Source organism: Lepeophtheirus salmonis, chromosome 9 (genome assembly GCF_016086655.4).
Source record: "Lepeophtheirus salmonis chromosome 9, UVic_Lsal_1.4, whole genome shotgun sequence".
NCBI lineage: Eukaryota > Metazoa > Arthropoda > Copepoda > Siphonostomatoida > Caligidae > Lepeophtheirus > Lepeophtheirus salmonis.
Genome location: NC_052139.2, coordinates 28245032 through 28267732, shown reverse-complemented (window position 1 = coordinate 28267732; position 22701 = coordinate 28245032). Strand labels below are relative to the sequence as shown.

General features: G+C 33.2%; 3 protein-coding genes across 18 annotated transcripts in view; 2 read left to right on the top strand and 1 right to left on the bottom strand.

Moving 5' to 3' along the window:
* The window catches only part of LOC121124642 (EEIG family member 2), a 61888-nt gene extending 61393 nt beyond the window's left edge, over positions 1–495 (top strand). For all 16 annotated transcript variants that reach the window (XM_040719824.2, XM_071891105.1, XM_071891102.1 and 13 more), the window contains one exon: positions 171–495. In XM_040719824.2, the coding sequence (XP_040575758.1) occupies positions 171–268 (98 nt within the window). In that variant the 3' untranslated portion in view covers positions 269–495. The remainder of the gene's footprint in view (positions 1–170) is intronic.
* Positions 496–1549: 1054 nt separating this feature from the next.
* LOC121124640 (uncharacterized) lies at positions 1550–4099 on the bottom strand. The gene is made up of 4 exons (XM_040719816.2): positions 3655–4099; positions 2876–3582; positions 2474–2826; positions 1550–2411 (listed from the first exon to the last, which is right to left on the bottom strand). Exons 1-4 carry the CDS (start codon positions 3856–3858, stop codon positions 1714–1716), a joined length of 1962 nt encoding a protein of 653 aa, XP_040575750.1. The 5' UTR covers positions 3859–4099; the 3' UTR covers positions 1550–1713.
* A 6046-nt stretch (positions 4100–10145) lies between these two features.
* LOC121124641 (lysozyme C, milk isozyme) lies at positions 10146–21170 on the top strand. Its single transcript, XM_040719817.2, has 4 exons — positions 10146–10348; positions 12012–12167; positions 13692–13788; positions 20893–21170. The coding sequence occupies exons 1-4, from the start codon at positions 10195–10197 to the stop codon at positions 21035–21037; spliced, it is 552 nt and encodes a 183-aa protein (XP_040575751.1). The 5' UTR covers positions 10146–10194; the 3' UTR covers positions 21038–21170.
* The last annotated feature ends 1531 nt before the right edge of the window (positions 21171–22701 follow it).

The window sequence follows — 22701 nt, the reverse complement described above, 5'->3', positions numbered from 1 at the left end:
AAATTATTTTATTGTAATTTGCCACACCTCCAAGGATTAATAAGCGTAATTTGTTAATAGAAATAGAGGGAGAACACACTCCATTTTGAGAAAAATCATTCCAGTTTGTTTTTGTCACTTTGAAATCCTTTGTTATACAATTTTAATATCTCTCTCCCTCATTCATATAGCTTCAGGTCTACAACTCTTTGTTGGAAAGGACGGTACATTTACATTCGACAAAAGTTCTTCACGCAAAAAAGACTTTGAGCCCGTTGTCATGTTTTGAAGGAGTAACAACTTACTCGTTCTCCAGGATAATCCTCTCTGTCGTCTCTCCTTTATTTTCAACAAAATAACAGCAACTTTTCGCATTATTATTTAAAAAAAAACAAAATTATATTATTTCTTTTTAATATATCTTTATTATTCCTATATATTTAAGTACATGTTCACATTTATACAAGTATATTTGTTTGAAATGTCATTTCTCAAAAAAAAACAAAAAAAAACCCACATAATTGTTATTGTCTTTCTGTGATCTTAATCATAATACAACTAGGCTATTAAAGGAAGTATCTAAACACACAATTCACGACACTGACGTCATAAATTGTATCATAATTGAAGGTCTCAACTTTCTAGGAGTTCTTCATAAGAATGAAGAACTCCCCTGGGTTGATTTTTTTATAGGTACGAATTGTAAGCTGGCAATTATTGATGTTTCTTTTTAAATTCATTTCATAATGCTTTTCAATCAGTACGGAGACATGCTAGGTGATGTAAAATTTCTGAGCGTTTTTTCGCTATAATTAACATAGAAATTAACATAGAAATTAACATAGTCAGGATTATCCTATTTAGATGATTCCAAACAGTTTTTTGGCTAATCTTCAGTCCGTGAGCAATAGAATAATTGCTCACATGCCGGTCCAACTAGACGATTTCCATTATTTTATCGACTTTTTAATCAGTTCTAGTACTGATAGTCCGAAGGAAACAAATAATGACTTCTAGATCACTAATCACGAGTACCTCCCTATAATACACTTTTGCTGAGGGACAAGCTAAAAAAACCTGGATGATCTCTCACAAACAGGATCTAATCAAACAAAAGGTTGCCTCGAAATGAGGAGTTTCAAAATTACTCATACATAAGTATACAAAGATTGTGCTTTTTTACATACTTCAGATGGTTTATCAGAGAAATAGTAGATTCCTTTATCTGGATTTGACTATATAATAAGCACTAGTTATATTTTTGATAGTAAGGTCCTTTTATTTATTGTTTCAATTTTACAACCAATACTTGACTATTTTCTTTAATATTAACGGGGGAAAAAAAGGTTTTTATTTTCGTAAAAATAATGAAAAACGACGTTTAAACCTAATTTATTTATATAAATTAAGCCGAAATATCCTTGGGACAAAATGCTTTCAAGGCAAAATTACTTGGCACCATGAAAACGCACTAAACATGTAATAACTAATAGGCAACTGGTTGTTTCATCCTATTTCTATCATCTGTATGTATATTGTTCATTAATTAGCAAAATAAGACCACTTGCAATTAGATATAAATATATATATATATATATATATTTAACTGAACATTTCCTCATAAAAAATTACAATTATATCTCCATATAAAATATTATGAAAAATCATTAATCTAAAAAATAATATCTATAATTAAAACTACATAGTTATATATGTACAGAAAAAATAGATTTTTTATGCAATATACACGACCAATTTTCTGGACTCGATGATAACATTGTCCGTAAATTGTGTCAAAACACGAAAGAGAACCTTGCACAAATCAATTCCGTCCAAGAACTCAACCCTCCTTCGGATATGAAACAAGCTCCAAATGACTGCATCCTTCCCCGCAATGGGAAACTCTATAACTGCCTCTTTCACGAGGTCAAGTAGGAGGAGATTGTTGGGATCGTTGAAATTATGGAATCCTGTCACGATGAGTTCGTTAAAAATACAGTCAGATAATAATTTATTCATTTCTGGAGGGGGAGGCAAAGGGAAAAGCCCCAGTAGAAACTCTAATGAATAGTCCAGTAGTGGCTTGATAAAATCCTCATTTGTTTGTAACGCGCAGCAATGCTCCTCTACCTCTCCAATCCATCTCTCAGTATCGTCTTTATGCATGATGATACGTCGAAGATAGGTTCGCAGAGACTCGGTGACAAATTGAGATGCGAGTTTTTTTCTTCGAACCTCATTAATCATCCCTCGAAATGCGTTGATGAGAGCATTAGCGCGTACGACCTGGATTCGTCCGTTCTCAAGACTCGTATTGGCAGCAGATTTCAAGAGTCTACATCGGGCATTAAACTCCTCGTATCTATAATTAATAAACTCCTGCTCCATTTTGAATAGCTGATGGTTGGAGATGAGAAATTCTCGTACTTCAACTTTCAAAAAATAAATAAATATATTAATCAGAAATAAGTAACTAGTTAATTCAACGCAATACCACGGCCAGTTTGAACACCAACGGCAATTGAGGATCGTATAAATGTCTCAGTTTGGGCGTCAACCTTATCCACATGGGTTGCCTCGGTTCCACGGTCACTTGTGGGTTTATTTGTTCCTATTGACTTATCGCTCGTTTTCTGCGAATTGTATTGAGTGTAGCGGCTTGAGATGCCTTTTATTTTTCGCGTAGTAGTTGTACTCCTTGTTTTTTTCCTGATTTCCATAGCATCAGTGCCTTTATCAGAGTTTTTGACTATAGGCTCCGTCGAAGCATCTGATTTATCAATATGGGAGGAGTTACTCAGATTTATGGTTAAAAACGGAGGATCCTCAATAACACAAGAAGTAGTCCTGGGAAAAACAATTATAATTAAGAAAAGTCAATACAGGCTCTAATTACCAAACACTCGAGTCCATCGCAGGTCTTTTTCTCGATCCTTGAGATTTGACTGGTGAAGGGCTCTGGACCACTTTCCGGGGTGATTTTTGTACACGTATACAAATTTCCGAGTTCATAATTTCCGTGAAATTTGCATTATTGACTTTGGTGGCGATTATGTCCCTCACGTTTTCTGCTTCCATTTCAAATTCTTCAGAGGGCCACATTTCCTGAAGCCTTTTACATATTCGAAGTTCAGTCTGTTTATTGGGATCTTCATGATCCTCAAATCTCTCCTGAATAAGACAAGGCCCCTCCACACACTCTAATTTGTCGATTGCAGCATCAACCTTACAAAATTTAAGAAAATCCTCTGGAGTTGAACCAAAGACTTGACAGGAAGTCCATAGAGCATAGCATTCGGATGTGAGTGTGCAAAGGACTCCATAAGTCTTGATATGCTCATAAAAACATGAGGAATGGAAGAACATGTGGCATGCATTTGTACAGACGACGGATATCACGTTCTGAACAGAGTCTTCCCCTGGTGTCATTGAACATTTTTTATAACCACATGGCACTGGAGACGGGACTAGAGGGTGATTAAATTTATAAAAAGTGGATCTGGAATCAATGCGATATATGTGCGGGAATCGGTCCTTGGAAATGATGCGGTATATGAAATGAGGGGCTGTTTGGCTAAAATAAGCACTTTTTTCATACTCTTTCTGTAAATAATTATAAATTATGAGAACACAACATTAGGAATGAAGGAAGAACCACTCAAAATTGTATATTACCCATGACTTTTGTAGTGCCTCGTGCCCAAGCTTTCGAAAGTCCTTTCTAGAGGCATTTTGAATGAAGATTTTTAAAAAGTTCTTCAAGCCATCTCTTCGCTCATTGTTGCCTGCATTCCATCGATAAACTCCATTCACATAACTCTTCATTACTTTTTCCAATACTTGTTTCAATGGAGCATTATCAGAATCACTCTGTGCCATATTATTGTTGATGACGGATGATTATAAATTTAATAACGAAAAATAATTATATCACAGATCCAAATTACAATTAATCACCCCTCTTGGCTGACTGAGTCCACAATGAGATGAAGATCCCAACTCTTCATAGATTTTTATCCTATATCAACTCGTTGATATAGAATGTGTTAGGAAATAGAATACTTTTAGAAGTGTAATCTATAGTATAATTACATCATGGATTTAAATCATTCCAGCGACTAATAAGTCCTATCATAGGGATTGCTTATGTGTGCACCATTTGTATCCGTATAATATTTCAAGTTATATATTTATTATTAACTATGTGAGTTAATATCGTTAATCCATAGAAATAAATCACGATGTTGAGTGATAAATATAAGAAATGTTCCGTTAAAATTGAATACTTTATTTTAAGTGAAGAACTCTACAAAGGCGATATATTTTGTTAAAATATCTCAAGTATGCCCTTTTGTCGTGCCGTGGATTACAAGAATCTTTCTTGAGCTGAGGGGATGACACTTTTTTCAATTTCCAAGGAACAAATTCCTTGGAAGGCAATGGGTCCTAAAAATGAAATGAAATCTTTAGAAACCATAATATAATTCTTGATTGTGCTCTAAATAAGGAATTCCAATTCTCAAGTCATTCCAACATTGTTTAAACATCTAAAACTTAAAGTTCCAAGGCTCAAGTCATTCCAACATTGTTTAAACATCTAAAACTTAAAGTTCCAAGGCTCACGAAAAACTCCAATAAACCCATTTTCACTCGTGAGAACAATGATGATGCTAAAAAAAATTAATAATTAAGGAAATCTCAATTAACTTTTTTATTTCGAATTTCAGGTAAAAAAAGATCTCAACAATTTCGGGATCATACATGCTTTACTCCCTATTTGGAAACTCCTCCTGATGTAAAACATCTAAAGGAAATGAATAGCAACATACAAATCTAACTTGAAGTCTTTGAAGCAGAAATAAAGGAAAAATAGTTCAAAATTTGGGACGCAGAATCAAAGTTTAAGACTTTAAAAATGTGCCTCTCTTCGGTATTTAATTCAAACCATATACATTTTTTAAGTTGCAGGTCTTCACATTCCAAAAAATTGGTCTAATAAAACCATCAATAATTCACTTCAGTTAAGATTCGTTGAGGAACTACATATATAAGAACTGTTTGAATAAAAAGAGAGGTTTTATTCCAATTCTGAGAAATTTTAATTTAACGGTTAAAAAATCACCATAAGCGACTCGGGGTTTTTATTGTTTTTGCGCCAGATAAACTTATTTGAAGCATAAATATTTAGATTTTCACTAAACAGATGGATATTTAAATTGGTTTTGATTTACCTCAAGCATCATGAGCATCTACAGGATTATATTTCGTTAAGAGGAGGGGGCTTGTTAATTCACAGAAAATTTAATTCCTTGTAAACACATTTAAAAAATCCATAGCTATTCAAAAAAAAAGAAAAATAAATTTTAGAAAAAATTTCAAAAATTTAGTTCAAATATATTTTTGAAACAAAAATCAAAATCCGTAGCTATTGACAAAATATTTAATCGTTTGGAAAAAAAATTTCAAAAATGTATTGCTATTCACAAAAAAAAAAAAAAAAAAATTTAGAAAAAAATTTCAAAAATTTAGTTTCAAATATATTTTTTAATCAAAAATCAAAATCCGTAGCTATTGACAAAATATTTAATCTTTTGGAAAAAAAATTTCAAAAATGTATAGCTATTCACAAATATTGAAATCTTTTTTGGAAAAAAATAATTCTAAAATCCATAGCTTTTCACAAAAAATTTAAAATATAAAAGTTTTGGCTGAAATTTTAATACTCTCTGTAAAGACTCTGAGAAAATGTTGAACACAGTTATTTATGCATTTGTCAGGCACTCCAGCTTTAAGGACGTATCTGTCTTCGTGAAACTATGCTGGGAACATAATCCACTACTAATACCCCTCATTTTCTGATAAAAACTTTAAACCTCTTGCGCTTATTAATTCACAATTATAAGAAATTTATAAACTATACCTGATCTGCAGAATAATTATTGTCGTTTATTTATTCCTTATATTTAAATGTTATAAAACTACTTTTTTAAGAATTTTTTAGCTATTTATTGGCTTTATTTTGTTCATCAATTCATTGTTAATTTTTTTTTAGAGGGAACGTTTTACTGGGAATGAATCTACATCTTGGCGTTAGCTCGTTAAAACAAAAATACCCCAAGAATTTTTTTGACTGCCCTGAATTCCCTCCTCTTATTTGAAACATCATGGCTATTTCATAATTTATTCTTTTTGATAAATAAACAAAGTAATAAGCTATACAGGACTTATGCTCCGCTTCCAAAAGGTCATAAATACAATTTCTTGTTGATCCCTCGTTGTGTAGCGAGAGGCACATTAAAATCTGAACACTTTGAATTTTAAACTTCAACAAGATATTATTTATTAATCGCCAATATAATTTCAACAAAATTAATATATATACTGCGCTCCTTGAATCAGTAATGTAGCCGTCCATAGTGGCAATGATGGCTTGCAGGTGGTGGCAAAAGGCCTGGCACCTGCTGCAGATCTGTCATACAGTCCTAGTGATGGCTGACTGTGGTTTTGAGGGAATTGGTGTTTGAATGATGGACACTGGAGGCCTTCCTCTCGACATGTACCTTTTGGGTGCTTGTCGAGGGGTATACATCAGGCTGTAAGGGGGGGGGGAGACTCATTCAAAAGTGTCTTACGACCAAGAAGATGGGTTTCTTTCATTGCTGGTGTCAAAAGTAGCACAAGGCTAGCTCTTTCCCCCCACTTTTTTGATAGCTTTCTGGACAGTCTTTTGTGAAACACCTAAATCTTTTTCATGAGTCCTCATGGACTTGAGGGGATTGATCCGGGCTGTTTTTTTGTTTTTTTCCAATTCTTGGGATCCAGTTTGGTCTTTTTGACAGAGCCCTTCTTTGTCTCCAATGTTTTGGACTTACTGAAGGCTTAGACGGTGGTCCTGGCGATCCCAAACTACTTGGAGGTCACGAATGGAAATTAGTCGATCACGTTCAAGTTTCATTTTCTCGACTTGTACGTAAGGTAGAGATCTCATATTTGTTTTGTATTGTAACTAATTGTCTATGCTTTAATATATCAAAATATGAATCAATGTCAATCAATCAACCTTTATTCATTAGTAAGTGTTCAGATTTCTATGGATCACCCAATATGTGTAAATTGTAACAATTCATCTATTCTCATGAATGACTGAGAGTCACACTGAGGATTCATTGGTGGTCCCAATTGGACTCAGTGTAGAATTGAAGATTTGGCCTTTCTTCATACGGAGTGGGACTTGTCAGGGTTACCATTTTGATTTTGGGTTTCTTTTTTTAATCATTTTTTCATCCCTAGTTATCGTCCTAGTTTCTGTCATGGATCTTAGTCATTGAAAATCAGGACGCTTGAAAGAGCAAATGAATTAAATAGGCTGTACTTTTGCGAAATACAGTGATCTATGTTTTAATGGGATAGGCTCCCTTTGTGAATAAAAATAGAATGAAAAATGCAAACCCAAACAAACTACATGTAGTTATTCAACCAAGAGTTGATTGATCTCTCTTATTATGTTTTTAGTTATAGTATTTCTTAATAGCATCTTCCATGAAAGCAATAATAATAATAGATTGTGCATCAAAAATAGATCATAATTTAACAAGGGTTATGAAGTCTAGATAAAGTATATTTATTGGTATTCTTATGTTGAGACACACACATTCAACGACCTCACAGAACTCATCTCAACAAGAGAGCAATGCCTTTTGAGCCATGCTAATATGTTTTTATGGAGCGTTTTCACTGACGTAAGTAATTACATCATAATTGAAGTGTTCAAAGTTAATATTTTTACTAGATAAAATACACACATTTCAGATGAATCTTGATTTAAGTCTCTCAAATTGCTTTCAAAATAAAAAAAAAATATATACCTATAACACTTGCATTGAATACCATACTTGAAACCAATGATTATCACTGGTATTTGAATATAATCAAAGTACCGAATGCTCTATTAAGACCAAGAGGAGTTAAAAAAACAACCTAGGCTAATCCCTTCAAGTCCATGAGGGCCCATGCAAGAGATCCCTGGGGTTCACACCAGACTATCAAGAGAGCTATAAAAAAAGAGTAGGTGGAAATAGTCTTCTGAGGATGTAGAGTTCACTTTTGACAGCAATGAAAGAAACTCTTCTCCTCCGATGCAAAACTCTGAGTCTTTTGAACTAATTTTTGGCCTATTTTGGCCTCCCTACAGTCCTGATGCCAACTCCCTCGACTACACCTTTTGGCTGCATGTCAAGAGAAAGTCCTTGAGGTTTCCCACAATCAAACACGAATACCCCGAAGGTCACTGACAACCATCACTGGGACGCCTTGACAGATGACTATATCCGTAGCCATGTCTTTCTCCGACACCTGGAATTCATCATTGCCACCAAGGGTCGCTACGTTAATCATTAAGATAGTTCAGATGCTCAAACATCTATTTATAATATGGATTTTGTTGAAATACTATTGTTAATTAATACATTATATTTTGTTGAAGGTTACAATTCAAAGTGTTTAGATTTTAATAGAACATTCTGTACTTTCACAGCCTGATTGCTACCCATTACAAAGAAGGAAGTTATTTTGCTGCCCCAGTAGAATTAATCTTAGGTAAAAGACGGTAGTGTTGTGTTGAGGATAAGTGTTTAAATCCTTTTATTTGTTGGTCCCATTTTGACATCAAATAGTGGAAAAAAGGGTTTTCGTTGTTCCAAGACTTGATTGTTTTGTCCTTCAAAATGGCCGGCGGAAACAATGCCGAAGTGACATGAAAACTCTTTATTAAAAAAAAAAAAATTCTTTCGTTCAAGTACACACTGAGAACAATGTCCTTTTTACTATTTTTCATAGTTTTATTGACAAAGATATCTACCCAAGATACTATTATGATGATGATTCGAATATTATGCAATCCTTTTTAGGAGTGTAAAATCCATGACGTAATAAAATAATATTGTAAATCTGACGATATAACTAATTACAATGTTCAACTGCAAAAATGCCAATTTAAGTAGAAATTAATGAGATAATTGACATCAAGTTTTGGTGATTTATGAGTCAAAGCTTTTTTAAGGTCTTGGTGTTGAAGATGGAGATAAATGTTTTGATTAAAATATTTCAAAGCCTAATGTTGAAAGATTTTAAAACGTCCTTTAAAACTTCAAGTTATCCTTGTTTAAAATTAAAAATGGGGACTTTTTATTCAGAAGCTTATAGCTTCAAGAAGTATTGATCCAGAAACTGTAAAAATATATCATGCTTTAGGTAAAAGACTGAACTTTAATTTAAAAAAATAAAACTATATTTGGAAATTAATAAGAATAGGTAAATTTAAAATGTTTGATTTTTAAAGAAAAAAATCACAAAAATCCTTAGCTATTTACAAAAAGTGAAAAAATCCACAGCAATTCCCAAAAAATTAATTTTTTACCAAACATTTCGAAAATCCAAAGTTGTTAACCAAAAATTAAATTTTTGAAAAAAAAAATCATAAATTAATTTTTTTTTGGAAAAAATTTCAAATATTAATTTTTTTGGAAAAAAATTTCCAAAATCTTTAGCTATTTACAGAATTATATTTTATTTTAAATTGGAAAATCTACTGCAGTTCACAAACAATTAATTTTTTTCCAAAAATTTCAATAATCCACAATTGTTCAGAAAAAATTATTTTTTTTCAAAAAAATTTTATATTTAAGTTTTTTTTTCCAAAAATTTCAATAATCCTTTGCTGTTTACAAAAAATTGAAAAATCCACAACAATTCACAATTTTTTTTCCCAAAATTTCAAAAATCCATAGCTGTTCACAAATAATTAAATTTTTGAAAAGAAACGAAACAATAATTAATTTTTTCAATTATAAAATCCACCTTTTATTCACAATAAATTAATTTTTAAATAAATAGATTTCAAAAATGCCCAGTTATTTACAAACAAATTAATTTTTTTGAAACAAAAAAATCAACATTGAAATAAAAAAACTTTAATTGAAACTCGAATAAAGTTATATTTTGTCAATGCGCTTTAAAAAAGAAGAAAAAAAAGTGTGATTTGGTTGGATAGTCGTGTTGTTATAATGACAATTTAGATCATTAATGCCGTTGTCAAAATATACGTAACCTTTGCTTAATTAAAGTGTTCCTTGCAAGTGTATGCTTTTATGTTTTTTTTTCTTTGTTGACTCTCTGCTTCATGCAATCAAGAATCATTTTGAAGTTCGTTGTTAAAGAATGAAGAACTACCCTCATATAGTAATAATTAGTTTAACTCTTCTTTGGAGGTCTAATGGATACGGAAAAGTGTTTAATGCCTGCGAACTCAAGACTCTATTCACCAAATCATTGGTCAACCAAACCTCCAAGTACAGAAGTAGTGTGAATGATTGTAAGTTGATTTTATATTTAGATATTAGTGTTGAGAGTCGACAGGGCCGTCCGCTGGAGGGTGACTGGAGGTGCTGTACTCCCCCCTCCCCCAAATTAAGAATTTTTGTATTCTTACTAGAAAATGTTATATTTCAATTTTTTTTTAATTTCATTGTCTGTAAATAGCTATGGATTTTAATTCAATTTTTTTCTTTTACAATAAAATAAAAATAAAATATTGAACAGTTATAGATTTTTGAATTTTTACAAAAAAATTAATTTTTTGTTAATGGGTAAAGATTTTTGAAATTTATTATTCCAAAAAATATAATATTTGAAATTTATTTTTATAATTTTTTGTGGACAGCTTTGAATTTTTTGAGAATATCTATAAACTTTTTTACATTTTTTTTTCAAAGAGTTTTTATTTAAAAAAATTTTCCAAAAAAATTCAGTTTTCTCTAAACAGCTCTGAATTTTTGAAATTTTTCTCCAAAAAATTGTTATTTTTGGATCTCTTTTTCACTTTTTAAAAAAAAAATGAGTTGTTCCATACCCATTTTGACCAATGTTTCGTTGCTCTAGACCGCAATTTCAGACCATAGATACAAATTTAATCCTTTTCAAATCGTGGAACGCTTTTTTTAGTTATTAATAGATAAACATATTTTGTGGAATCTCAATCTATGTACTCATTTTTTCCCCTCTCCTGATTTATGAGTTGTACAAATAAGATTTATGCAAGTCATTTAACTTCATATGACGTTATTGTACATTGTACTAAGTAAAACCGTGGACTTTTTTATACTGAACAAATGCGGTACACTTCTAGCTTTTCTTGACCCAGTTGGCCTAAGCTGTGTTGAAGGCAGTTGCCGATGTCGTGGTACATAAGAAGCCTTCCTCTAATCCTCCACATACTTCCTCACAGTCTAATCTCTGAGATTCAGAGTTTTGGCATGCTGTTTCATCGACTTGGCTCCACTTCTGGTGATCGTGGTGTCTACGTCCTCCATTGTTCCCGATTTTCCTGCATCTATAGCTACTATGGGCCTTCTCAAGGCTATGCCATTTAGCCACCATCCTTTTAATCTTGTAAACATGACTCCGGCCCTAAAACCGGCATAATTTTGTTGACATACACATGGACGTGGAGTTTTTTCGCCTCTTTGCTGATAACTGTTGATTTTTGTAAGTTTTTTTATTAATCAGAGCACATCCTACTTATAAGAGCGCAATTTAGTATTTTTAAATATTCACGTTCAAAGTAATTGATTTAAAGGCAAGCTCACGATTTTTCCTTACACGCTGTAGGGAGATTCTTTGAAATAACATCCGTGATTTTGAACCTGTATCGTGGTCTTACGATTATTCTACACTAATCCAGTGTATCTGAGTGTAATTTGGGAAATTAGCAGAATTATTTTATTGTTGCCCATCTGCAGACGGGAAAACTATCACCAGGTCCTTAGTTGGGTCTGAGATAAAAGATCGGTTGATGAATCACTATACATGGTGTATAATTTGCGGACAATTTTATATTATATTGATGGCAATATTCCGGAGGGCAATTTTCATATGGGCAATCCTTCACCTCCCGAAATTCCATTTTTTAATACATACAAATCAAATCTAGTATATCTAGTATATCCACTAATTAGCTATAAATAATTTATTTAAAGGGCTTTGTCTCACCTATTGGGAGTCCCAATTCAATAGTAGTGCAATTGGACGACTAAACAAAGATGGAAGCTTGGACTATGGATTATTTCAACTCTCGAACAAATACTGGTGTCATGAGAAAAGGAGAGGAAAGGCCTGCAATGTACAGTGTAATAGTAAGTCCTACCTTAAAGTCAACATTTTTCGTAATCTTACCCTGGACACGGTTTTGTACACATTAAAAATAATAAAATAGCAATTTCTAACGTGATATCGTTATATTTACCATCTTAACATATTCTTCACGAATTTAGTTTTTAAAACTATTAATTCGCGTCTTTCACAGATATTTTATAATCTAGTATTTATGCAAATAATAAAATTAAATCAATAGTCTCTGTAATTATTTAACTTTAACTTTTTTTCATTTTAAAGAATAACTCAGGACTCTCACAGTCTACTAACCATCAACTTATAGCCTCTAAAATTGAAATTGTGACAGTATTAAAATACTTAGTTTTCTGATCGGATTAAGACATTAAATCAATCAATTAAGTACTGAGTGGTCCATTCAAATCTGAACACTTTGAATTCTAAACTTCAACAAGATATAATTTATTAATTAACAATAGAATGTCAACCAAATTAAGTCTATAAATGTATTCATGTCTGAGATAACTTAATGATTAATGAAGCGCTCCTTGGCGGCAATGATGGCTTCCAGATGGCAGTGGAGGCCTGGCATCCGATGAGGATGTAGTCCTTTGTCATGTCGTGTTGGTGCTGCTGACAGTGGGTCTCGGTGTTTGGATGAGGGACACTGCAGGCCTTCCCTTCCACGACATGCATCCAAAATGTGTAGGCAAGGGGATTAGCATCATGGTATTAGGAGGGCCAAAAGTGTGGAAAAAGATTTAATAAAAACTCAAAAATCTCAATAAAAAGAGTTGTTTTGTTTTGGAACTAAATACATATGTTTTAATATTTCAAAATATGAATTAATTTCAATCACTTTAACTTCATTAATTAGTTAGTGTTCAGATTACAATGGATCACCCCGTAATGACAGATTCAATGAAGTGATATATGCGCAAGATGGGAATCAAGTTTATACTTTGTTATCGTGGTAACCCTGAAATCTATCGTTATGAAAGTGTACATATCAGATTTCGCTGAGCACATTAATATTGAAAAATTACAAAATCCTTGAGATATCCTCTAAATACGAACATCGTCCGGCCATTATAGTGTACCTCTGTATCGGGTACACTCCCAAGTACGCAAAAAGCTTAAATTGATGTTATTTATAATTTTTGAAGCTAAAGAGATAAGAACCGAAGATTACATTTAATTTTTTGTATAATCCTGATATATTATCCATAATATTAGAAAGGTAATTCTTTATAAAAGTTTGAGAGTAATCATACTGCTGATAAATATGTATTTATTACCCTTTACCCCTTTCTAGAAAATCCAATTATCCATCATCACTCTGATCAGAATGCTCTAAAAAAAAGCTTGAAAGATGAATGCGTGAAGAAAGTATTTGACTCATGTTTCAAAAACTTTTTGATATTTTTTTTCCTTCTCGGTAAAGGAAAAAATGAATATACGTTAATAACAGTTAAAATAAAAAAATACTTTACATGAAAATTAATTGGAAATGACGATTCTAACATTGGACTACATTTTCTTTTCAGAGGATTTCACAGATGGAGATCTTGAGGATGATATGAAATGCGTAGAAAGGATATACGGAGAACATAGTAGACTCTCAGGAAACGGATTCAATGCCTGGTAAATACATTTAGGATACTAGATTCAATATATATATATAATATGGTCCATCAACACTAAATCAAGTTAGAATGATTTTTTTTCAAAACTGAGTCTAGATCACATCCTACGCAGAGGAAGGAAAAAATTGTCATTAGCGTAAAATGACCTGCAATTATACTATGTACAGTACATATCAGATAAATTTTCGTGATGCTGTTATAAATATGTAGTTTCTGCGGTTCAAAACCTGGTCGACTTTGAAGATCATCTTGTCTGAGACGATTTTCAAAGTCGATGGATGACTCTTCATGTAATTGAGGACTTTCTTGCATCTGCCAAGCCTACATCCTGAGTGTGTGGAGATGTCTAGGAGGCCTCACAAAGCTCTTTAGGCAGAGTTAATCATGAACTTCTCTCTTGATGGTGACTCGTCCGTGTTGAGCTCGTCAGCCAAGCAGCGCATTGATGCTTTGGATCTTTCTTGATCTTTGCCTCCAGGAACTTGATAAATGTTCCATCTATCTTCAAACCATTTTCTCCAATTCCTACTATCCTTAAGACTCCTTTCCCATTCTCATTGGCCACCCGGATCTTCCGGACAGTCCTCATGGTCACTCCGAGAATGCCTCAAATTCTTTTTGGATCAACATCTGCATCGAGAAGATCCGAAACCCTTTGCATTTTTGATTCTTGTTCACTCATTTTTTGGCCGATTCTGATCAAATCAAAACCATGACCGCTGCTATATATATTAAACAGTTTTTCTTTAGATTTAAATAATTATCTACGAATCCTAATACGAGGAAGACACATCTGTAGATTTTTCTGCAAAGGACATTTTTGCTTTACTGTTAACTTTCCTACAGCCAATTTTCCGGAGGGCAATATTCCTGCGGGCTTCTTTCCCAAAAACCTATTACATATTCTTTAAACTCATTATCTACGATCTCTTTTAATGAAATAATCTAACTAATTATTTGGATAATCCTTAAACTACAATGAAATTAAAGTAAAAAATCATCCTCAGAATGAGAAATTGATTGATTTAATTTGAAAGGCCATATTAAGCGTCGTAAAAGAAATGAAGGTTTTAAACGAGGTATAGTGAACATTTTTGTGTATCTCAACAAAACATTGGACTGTAAGTATATATGTGACGTATCAACATAAAAGTAGGTTGAAATTATTTTTGTGAAAATCGTTCAGGAAACTAAAATAATTATCGATTCAGTTTTGGTATTTTTGCTAACTGATTTATCGGATATTCAATGCACAATTTTAAACAGAGGAATAGATTAGATTTGTGGGGAAAAAAACTGCGGCTTTTATGGCTCAAATTTTAAATGAGGAGGATCATGAAGGAGCTCAAAATCTTATTTATAATAACAAACAATATTTAACAATTTATTGCAATAAGTGTGTCTTTAAAAAACCATTAGGATTCTTTCTTATGCAGTAAAATAGCTAGAAAAACAAAAAAATCATTTTTCTCAATCTATTCTTAATCCCAGCTTACTTTTATATTGACATGCCAAATACTATCTGAATTAGAAATTTTTTCTTGTATTTTTTTTTATAAAGATTGCTTTTGTTCATTCAGCACCTTGCTACAAAAATGGTATCTCGCAACCTTTCCTCACAAAAAAAACAACAAGAAAAACCCCACAAATTCAGTTGGCTAGTTCTTCCCAACTATGGGATTATTGTTGAATGATATTTGGGAATTATTGGCAGCTTGACAAGAGGTAGTTCTAATTCAACTAATCAATGCCCATAATAGTGATTAGGAGAAAAAAAGAGTCGACACATGTACTTTTGTGTTCGGAAGGTAACTTGTAGGAGATAAATTTTTTTCTTTTTATGACAATGCTTTACGTCACTAACATAAAAATACACATTGTATTTTGTTATTACCTGTCGATTTTTCTGCTTCTTTTCTCCTAATTAGTATACCGATTGTTGATTGGTTGAATTAAAATTAGTGTCAGATCGGTCTAAAAACACTTAAAAAACTGCAAATCAATCAGTTTGTTACTGATTTATTTCGTCATTCTATGACTGGTCCTTAATGGTTTTTTGTGTGGATTACAACTGCTGAAATGACGTAGTTAGTAACTACAAAAAGAAGTAGAAAAATAGAAGGTAACTATGACTGTAGGACCGACTAATCGGTCCTTAGTACTTATGAATTGTAAAAAACACAAGACTGATTTGAAGGAAGACTGAAAGGTGAAGAAAAAAAGACTGATTAAGAATGGAGGCAAAGGATCAATCCAACACTAATTAGATTTAATTGTTATTAAGCTGCCAAAAATTCCCTACAATTATTCAATAATAAGTTAGGTAAAAATGATATAATATACAAAAAAAAAAAATCGTTGCAGAGTGAAATTAAAATGGAAATGATGTCAACCTAAAATGGGAGACCTTCACATACAAAAAGTGGGGTAAGAGCCCATCCCACGATGGGAAAAAGGTTCCAAAGAACCTTCAAACATAAATAACAAACATGGAGACAAAAAAGCCTAACTCCATGGAAAATAATGGTCGTCAAAAATTGAAACTCTTTGCACATGAAAAAACTGAAAATCAAGGTCCTCGAAGTAATAAACGAGAGAGGATGGTAGTTCTGACGAAACTCCTTCCTCCAAAAGACCTCAAAATTCATAGCAAGAGTCTGCTGAGCGACAACAGGTTCTAAAATTGAAGCCCTTGCGTAAATTTCTATATGAATAAATTGCCCAGGAGACCGCAGAAATCACCATATTAAGAAAAAATGGTAATTACATCTCCCTTGTTGGGTGGAACAAATAAATAATAAAAATACTGAATACAGACTATATGCGTCTCTTATCCACCACAGAATCCTTCACAAAACTGTTACCTAAGTATGAAGGTCGCCGCTACACCAACAAAAGAGTCAGTGATGACGCTTCGGAATAGTATGCCCGAAAGGTTATCCTGAAGGATACACTTCTTATACCAGCCTCGTGTGGAGAGAAGGATTAGATGAGAAAGGACAAAAATGCCTAGAAAAGGCTTACTGGCTTCTTCAGAGGAGTCACAGAAAACATTGGCGATTATATGCATGCTCAGATCATGGCATAACAATGTAAGAAACCTCTTGTTAGAGGTAAGGTCGAACTGAATCTGAAATTACAGAGTTAGGAAAAGTCTAATACCATGATGTGGATCAATTTGCATTTGTAGATATGTAAGCATTTGGCCTTCCCTGCAAAGTGGCTTCCGCAGAAAAGGTTTTGTTAATAAGTCTAATCAACACAAAACAAATACCATTGTTTATGATGGTGTAAGTATTTGAACGAAGGAAATTGTAAATGTTTGTATTGATGCTGGCCCTAATAAAAATAATTGTAAAGATATTCCAAATGCCCAGGAAACTGGCAGTATTAGAGAAGCTACCACTGAGGACCACAGAATGCCAGATGAACCAGGAGAAGACCTTCTAAGTCAAGTATCCAGTGTGAAAGACTCTGGAAAAACCTCAAATATTTATTCAAAAAGTCGTGATGGCAAACAGCTCTTACTTTTACTGGATAAACCCAAACAAAAGAAACTCAAATGATTAGCTGCTCTTATATCAATACTCAGTTAACTCTGATTTAAAACTCAGAAATCTCAAATAGCCTTAATAACAGAGTCATACCTCAGTAATGGCTCAACAAATAGCCTAGTTCTAAGTCGATATAAATCTATTGTAAACATGAAACAAAATCAACAGCATGCATTCGAACAACTAATCATTTACATGTATGGTTTGTTCCAGAATTATCTTACAAAGATGTTTGTACATAATGCTTAAAAATAGAGGAGTCTATAATATATATTTGTGCAGTCTATTTTGATCAATTGTTATTAGTTGAGAACGAAACACTTTTACGTCTCATTGAACATTGTTAACATCTACAAAAAACCTCTTCTTATGGCAATGGATTCTAATGTTCATAATCATCTTTGGGGCAGTAAATACATTAACCCTCGAGGAGAAATGATTGAAAACCTAATAGATGAACATTATCCTATAGTATAAAATGAAGAAAGTGAACCTACTTTTGTCACACATTTTGTTCAACAATTGATAGTACAATAATGAATCAACATGCTTTTAAAAAGTTTGATATTAAAAGGTGACATGTAGATCTTCGACCATCAATAAATAGTTATTAACTCTAAAAAGTACAAGCCCATTACTGAAAAGTTAAGAAACTTAAAAAAAGTTAACTTGGATATATTCAAAAGTCACATAGAAAATGTTTCACTGCCTGAAATACTTCCAATGCGGGTGTGATATACTAATGTGTGGAATCAATTTATGAGGTTATAGTCAAGGCCCTTGACATTGCTTACCCATTAAGAAATAGAACAAAGGCCGAATTAGTAACATGGTGGACAAAACATCTTTGCAGCTTGAAAAAAAGAATATCGCACAGCACTCAGAAAGGAGAAGAAAGATTCATAGAGACATTTCTGCAGTAAAACTGAAAGTGTGCTCTATCCTTGCAAATACTAAAAGAAACTCATTTCCCTGACAGCAAATCAGTACCATCTGTCATAGACCATTGCGAGAACAGTAACAGGAAAAAGTTGAAGAAATCAACGTCAATCCAACGTGTGGTAGTCCTCAATGGGGAGTTTTATCTCCAATGGTGTGGAATATATTTTTGGATACGAAGGCATGATCAGACCCATCATCACCCATGTGTCTCTGGTATGGGGGCACACCGTTATTGCAAAGAAAGGAGGAATAGGAAAATTAACTACCATTAAGAGCAAATCACACATGGGCATGACTCATACCCTCTGATCAACACCAACAGCAGGAATAGAGACAGTGTTGGGCATCACTCCCCTCGACCTCTACATACAAGTGCAAGCAAAGAACAAACCATTTTCTCTGGAGCACCTGGGATGGTATGGTGGTCTTCCAAGGTGTCGTGTGCATTGTTTCCTTCGCGATAAAATACTTGATCAAGTGGAATTGAATAATGTAAGTGACTATATCCCTGACAATAATATATGGGTCGACAACCGTCATGTTGAACACCCTGATACAATTATATATACCAACCATTCCAGAGAAGAGAAAGACAACACAGGTGCAGGATGGGGCCTTCACTCGAGGTGACATGTCAAGTCATCAATCATCAGCATCATTAAATAACAAAGTATTGGTCTTCCAAGCAAAAATCATCGCTATCACACAATCAGTGAGTGGTATCTTCTTCATTTTTGGTCCATCTGAGCAAATGAAAAAATACAAGTACAATGTTCAAAATTGGCATGCAAGAACCTCAAAGCCCAGACCACCTTATTTACAGATATCCATCGCGCAATCATATAATAGAAACTAAGTCATGCAAAAGAGGACGAAGATCTTCGTATTCTTAAATTCATGAAATGTACAAAAATGAAACAAATTATTGAGAATAACTATATAATCAAGTAGGACTGGAGATCAACTTCTGCTGTAGAAGCACATGTACCCCTTTGTGTGGCCGTGTTCTTTGTCGTATGTATGCATAGTTTTGTAATATAGCATAGCTGTGCTATTTTATGATGTATGTATCCGGTGTAGAAAAAGTACAAAGATATACTTTTAAATAATCATTAAAATACTCATAATTGATCAGATGATGTTCTACATAGAAAATTTCATTTTATAATATTCTTTACTATAATAATGCACATGAATTATGAGTATGGCCACCATTATCCTCAATGACATCCTCCAACCACCTCCGGATTCCCTTGTACACATTGGCAACGTAGGTCTTTTTCATAATCCTCCACTGCTGGTTAATGGATGTCTTCAGGGCATCAATATTCGAGTGGTAGACTTTGCAGACCTTCTTCTAAACTTGCCAACATATAGAGTAATCCAGTGAATTCAGATCTGGGCTCTGAGGGAGCCAGAGTTTCTCGGACCAGAAGTTTATATTCCACTCTTGTACAATATTAGCAGTATGGAAGGGAGCCCCGTCTTGCTGAAATACGTCGGTGGCTTTGTTGGACTTCTTCATTGTCTTGGTGATCTAATGGATCGCATTTTCCTTTAACACCATCAAGTAGTCGGCCTCGGATATCCGGCATCCAACAGGAAACAAATTGTAGGCATTTTTTCTACAGTTGATGTCACAACCCCCAACATCATCACAGAGGCCGGATGTTTGGTCTTGGTAACTGTCCTGATGCTGTTGTCAGCCTTGCCAAATCATACTACCTGATAATTTTGCTTGTTGTAGACGGGGTCAACGTTAAAGGTCTTTTCATCAGAGAAAAAAAAATACCAGGTTACTTTGGTGCTTCAAGAGTTGTTGACATGTTTGAAAACATATTTTTATTGACTTTCAGACAAGAGATACCTCTCAATTCTTCGAAGCAACCTTCCTCCAGCTTTTCGAATGACCTTGTCCATAGTAAACCGATCAAAACTTCTTCTTCTTGGTGTACTCTGATATTTTCATCGTTGGGTTGACCTTAAAGGCCTATATGATGTATTAAGGCTTCTCTTTGTTGGCCTTCCTCTCTTGGCTTTGTCCTTAAGCTTCTTGTTCCATCAGTCAAAAGATTTCTGACCCGACAGGAAGTAGCCTTTCTGACGTTTCAGGCCTTCATCATGTCCGAGGTAAGTCTCCCGGTGCGTATTAAATGGTCTATGACAGTTTTTCTTGCTTCCATCGTGACATTTGCATAATTTTTGTTTACAACATGAACATCAATCAAAAGCTTAGAATCTAAGCTATCCTAAAATAATCGACTCTTTAAGACTTAATCAACAACACCTATTCAAAACTGTATTTTTAGAAGGTCTCATTACTTTTTCTACACTCGTATGTTCTATCGTAAACAGAAATAAATTCTTTAACTTAACTATTCAATAATTATTCCATAGTTTGGAGATGAACTGCCTTCCTACTAACTAATTTTGGGCCTTCTTTCTGTGTCTTTCCCTAGGAAAGATTGCGTGCTACCATAAAATTAATTTAATTATGAATTAACTTCATTATGATTCGTTAATTATGAAATCCCAATAGTACATTTTACAATGAGTCTAAGGTTGTTAATACTAAGTAACTATGTAGTATTTTAATTTTATTTCAGGGTTGCTTGGAAGGCCCGATGCCGAGGACATAAAAAACATTCCACTTCAAAATTCTGGAGATGCAAAGAAAGGAATACACATTTTGTAAAAAAACAAGATGCTGAAAAAGAGATGGAGGATATGGGATTAAAGGTGAACAAGTAAAGAGATCAAATTTCTTACGTAGAAGGGATTAATTAATAATATCCCTTCCATTGTTTTCAATTGATTTAATTATACTTTTTGTTGTACAACTGGAATAAATTGAGTCTAACAATAAAATGTGTATGGACTAGCACTTCCCTTTGCGGACTCCTGTTATTAAAAATTGATCCCACTTCATTTTAAGCAATGCAAATTAGTAAATTTTCCTAACAACTTATTTCGAACAAATAATAGTATATACACATTGGAACAATGGCAAACTAGTAGAAGATAATTATATAGCCAGAGGTTGTACATAAATTAAAATGTTAATAGCAAGTTTATTTATGAAATTACGACATTTAAATTTGTTAAATATAATTAAACTTAATTTTCTGTAATATATAAAAATAATATCGATTAATATGGCATTTTTCCAACATTTTACAGTCACCCCTCCAGTCTTGATGCCAAACTCTGGAAATGCACCCAAAATGTGTAGTCGTGTATAAGTTTTTTTTTTTTTAATTCAAAGTGTTCAGATTTAAACCTACCGGGAATGCTAAATAGGTTGCGTGATGTACATTGTATAATCTACAATATAGTTCCGTTTTCCTTAAATAAACACTTTAACAAAAAGAAAAATGACAAACATGAAAGAAAAATAATATTTTTCTCAAGTCCCATTAAATCCCTCCTCCACAATAATTTATGTATATGCTTCATAAGATTATTATCCTTGAACCCTTTCTTTCTGATGATCAATATGCATCAATTTATTGATCAATAACAAAACAAATAATACCAACGTACTCCTCATAATCATAAAAAAGTTCTTAAATGTGTATCAAGGCTCAAATTACATACTAAAACCTGTTATTGCTTTAAGTTTTTGTTAAAGAGACGGGATTTTTTTAAGTCATGTATTTGAGTTGATGTTCTAAAAGTACTTAATTCCATCTTAACAGATTAGAGTTAAAATGATTTTGTAGTAGGTATGGAAGGAGGAAGGACTGGCATCCACTGTGCATGAGGGCCTTGGTTTTGGGATGACAGACACTACAGGCCTTCTGTCGACTTGCAACCAAACAGGAAGAAAGGGATTGCATTAAATAAATATTCTGATATGTACGCAGTATAAGCCATCAATTATCAAGAGCAGGAGGCACTCTACATAGAAACAAACTACTTTGCTTATATTAAAATCAGGGCTTTACTTGTATATATGACAGTTTGAGCCTTTAAACGATGATCCCAGTGGAAGAAGTCGCTTTCGCACGTAGTGATGGTATTGTCAGTACAAATAACTATTCCTCCATTAAAGGAAATGAGATTATATTATTATGTAATTATGTTTGCAGCAAAATCTATTTAAGGAGTGAATATCTAAGAATTCATTGATTTAGGTTATTCAATTTATGGCTATTTCTGCGTTATTAATGAATTAAAAAATAACCGGTAGATTAAAAACAAAGGAAGATTCAAACTATTTACTGCGATTGATACAGCACTCACAAATTATAATTAAGGCATTTGCTTTATTTTTTTGCTATTAGTTTCAACAATAATATCTAAACTGCTTCTTGTTTTCGTATTCATTAGCTTGAATTATCATTGACATAATCATCATGGTTCTTTTTCTTATGCCTACGGCTGCTAAAATAAGAGCACTAAACCTGGTCTTT

Bases quoted from the DNA above. Each gene is read 5' to 3' on its own strand.
- LOC121124640 (XM_040719816.2), bottom strand. From the start codon at position 3,858: ATGGCACAGAGTGATTCTGATAATGCTCCATTGAAACAAGTATTGGAA. The intron at 3,583-3,654 runs GTAATATACAAT...AATTATTTACAG, and splicing joins AGGCACTACAAAAGTCATGG to AAAGAGTATGAAAAAAGTGC. The intron at 2,827-2,875 runs GTAATTAGAGCC...TGTTTTTCCCAG, and splicing joins GCGATGGACTCGAGTGTTTG to GACTACTTCTTGTGTTATTG.
- LOC121124641 (XM_040719817.2), top strand. From the start codon at position 10,195: ATGAAGAACTACCCTCATATAGTAATAATTAGTTTAACTCTTCTTTGG. The intron at 10,349-12,011 runs GTAAGTTGATTT...ATTTATTTAAAG, and splicing joins CAGAAGTAGTGTGAATGATT to GGCTTTGTCTCACCTATTGG. The intron at 12,168-13,691 runs GTAAGTCCTACC...TTTTCTTTTCAG, and splicing joins CTGCAATGTACAGTGTAATA to AGGATTTCACAGATGGAGAT.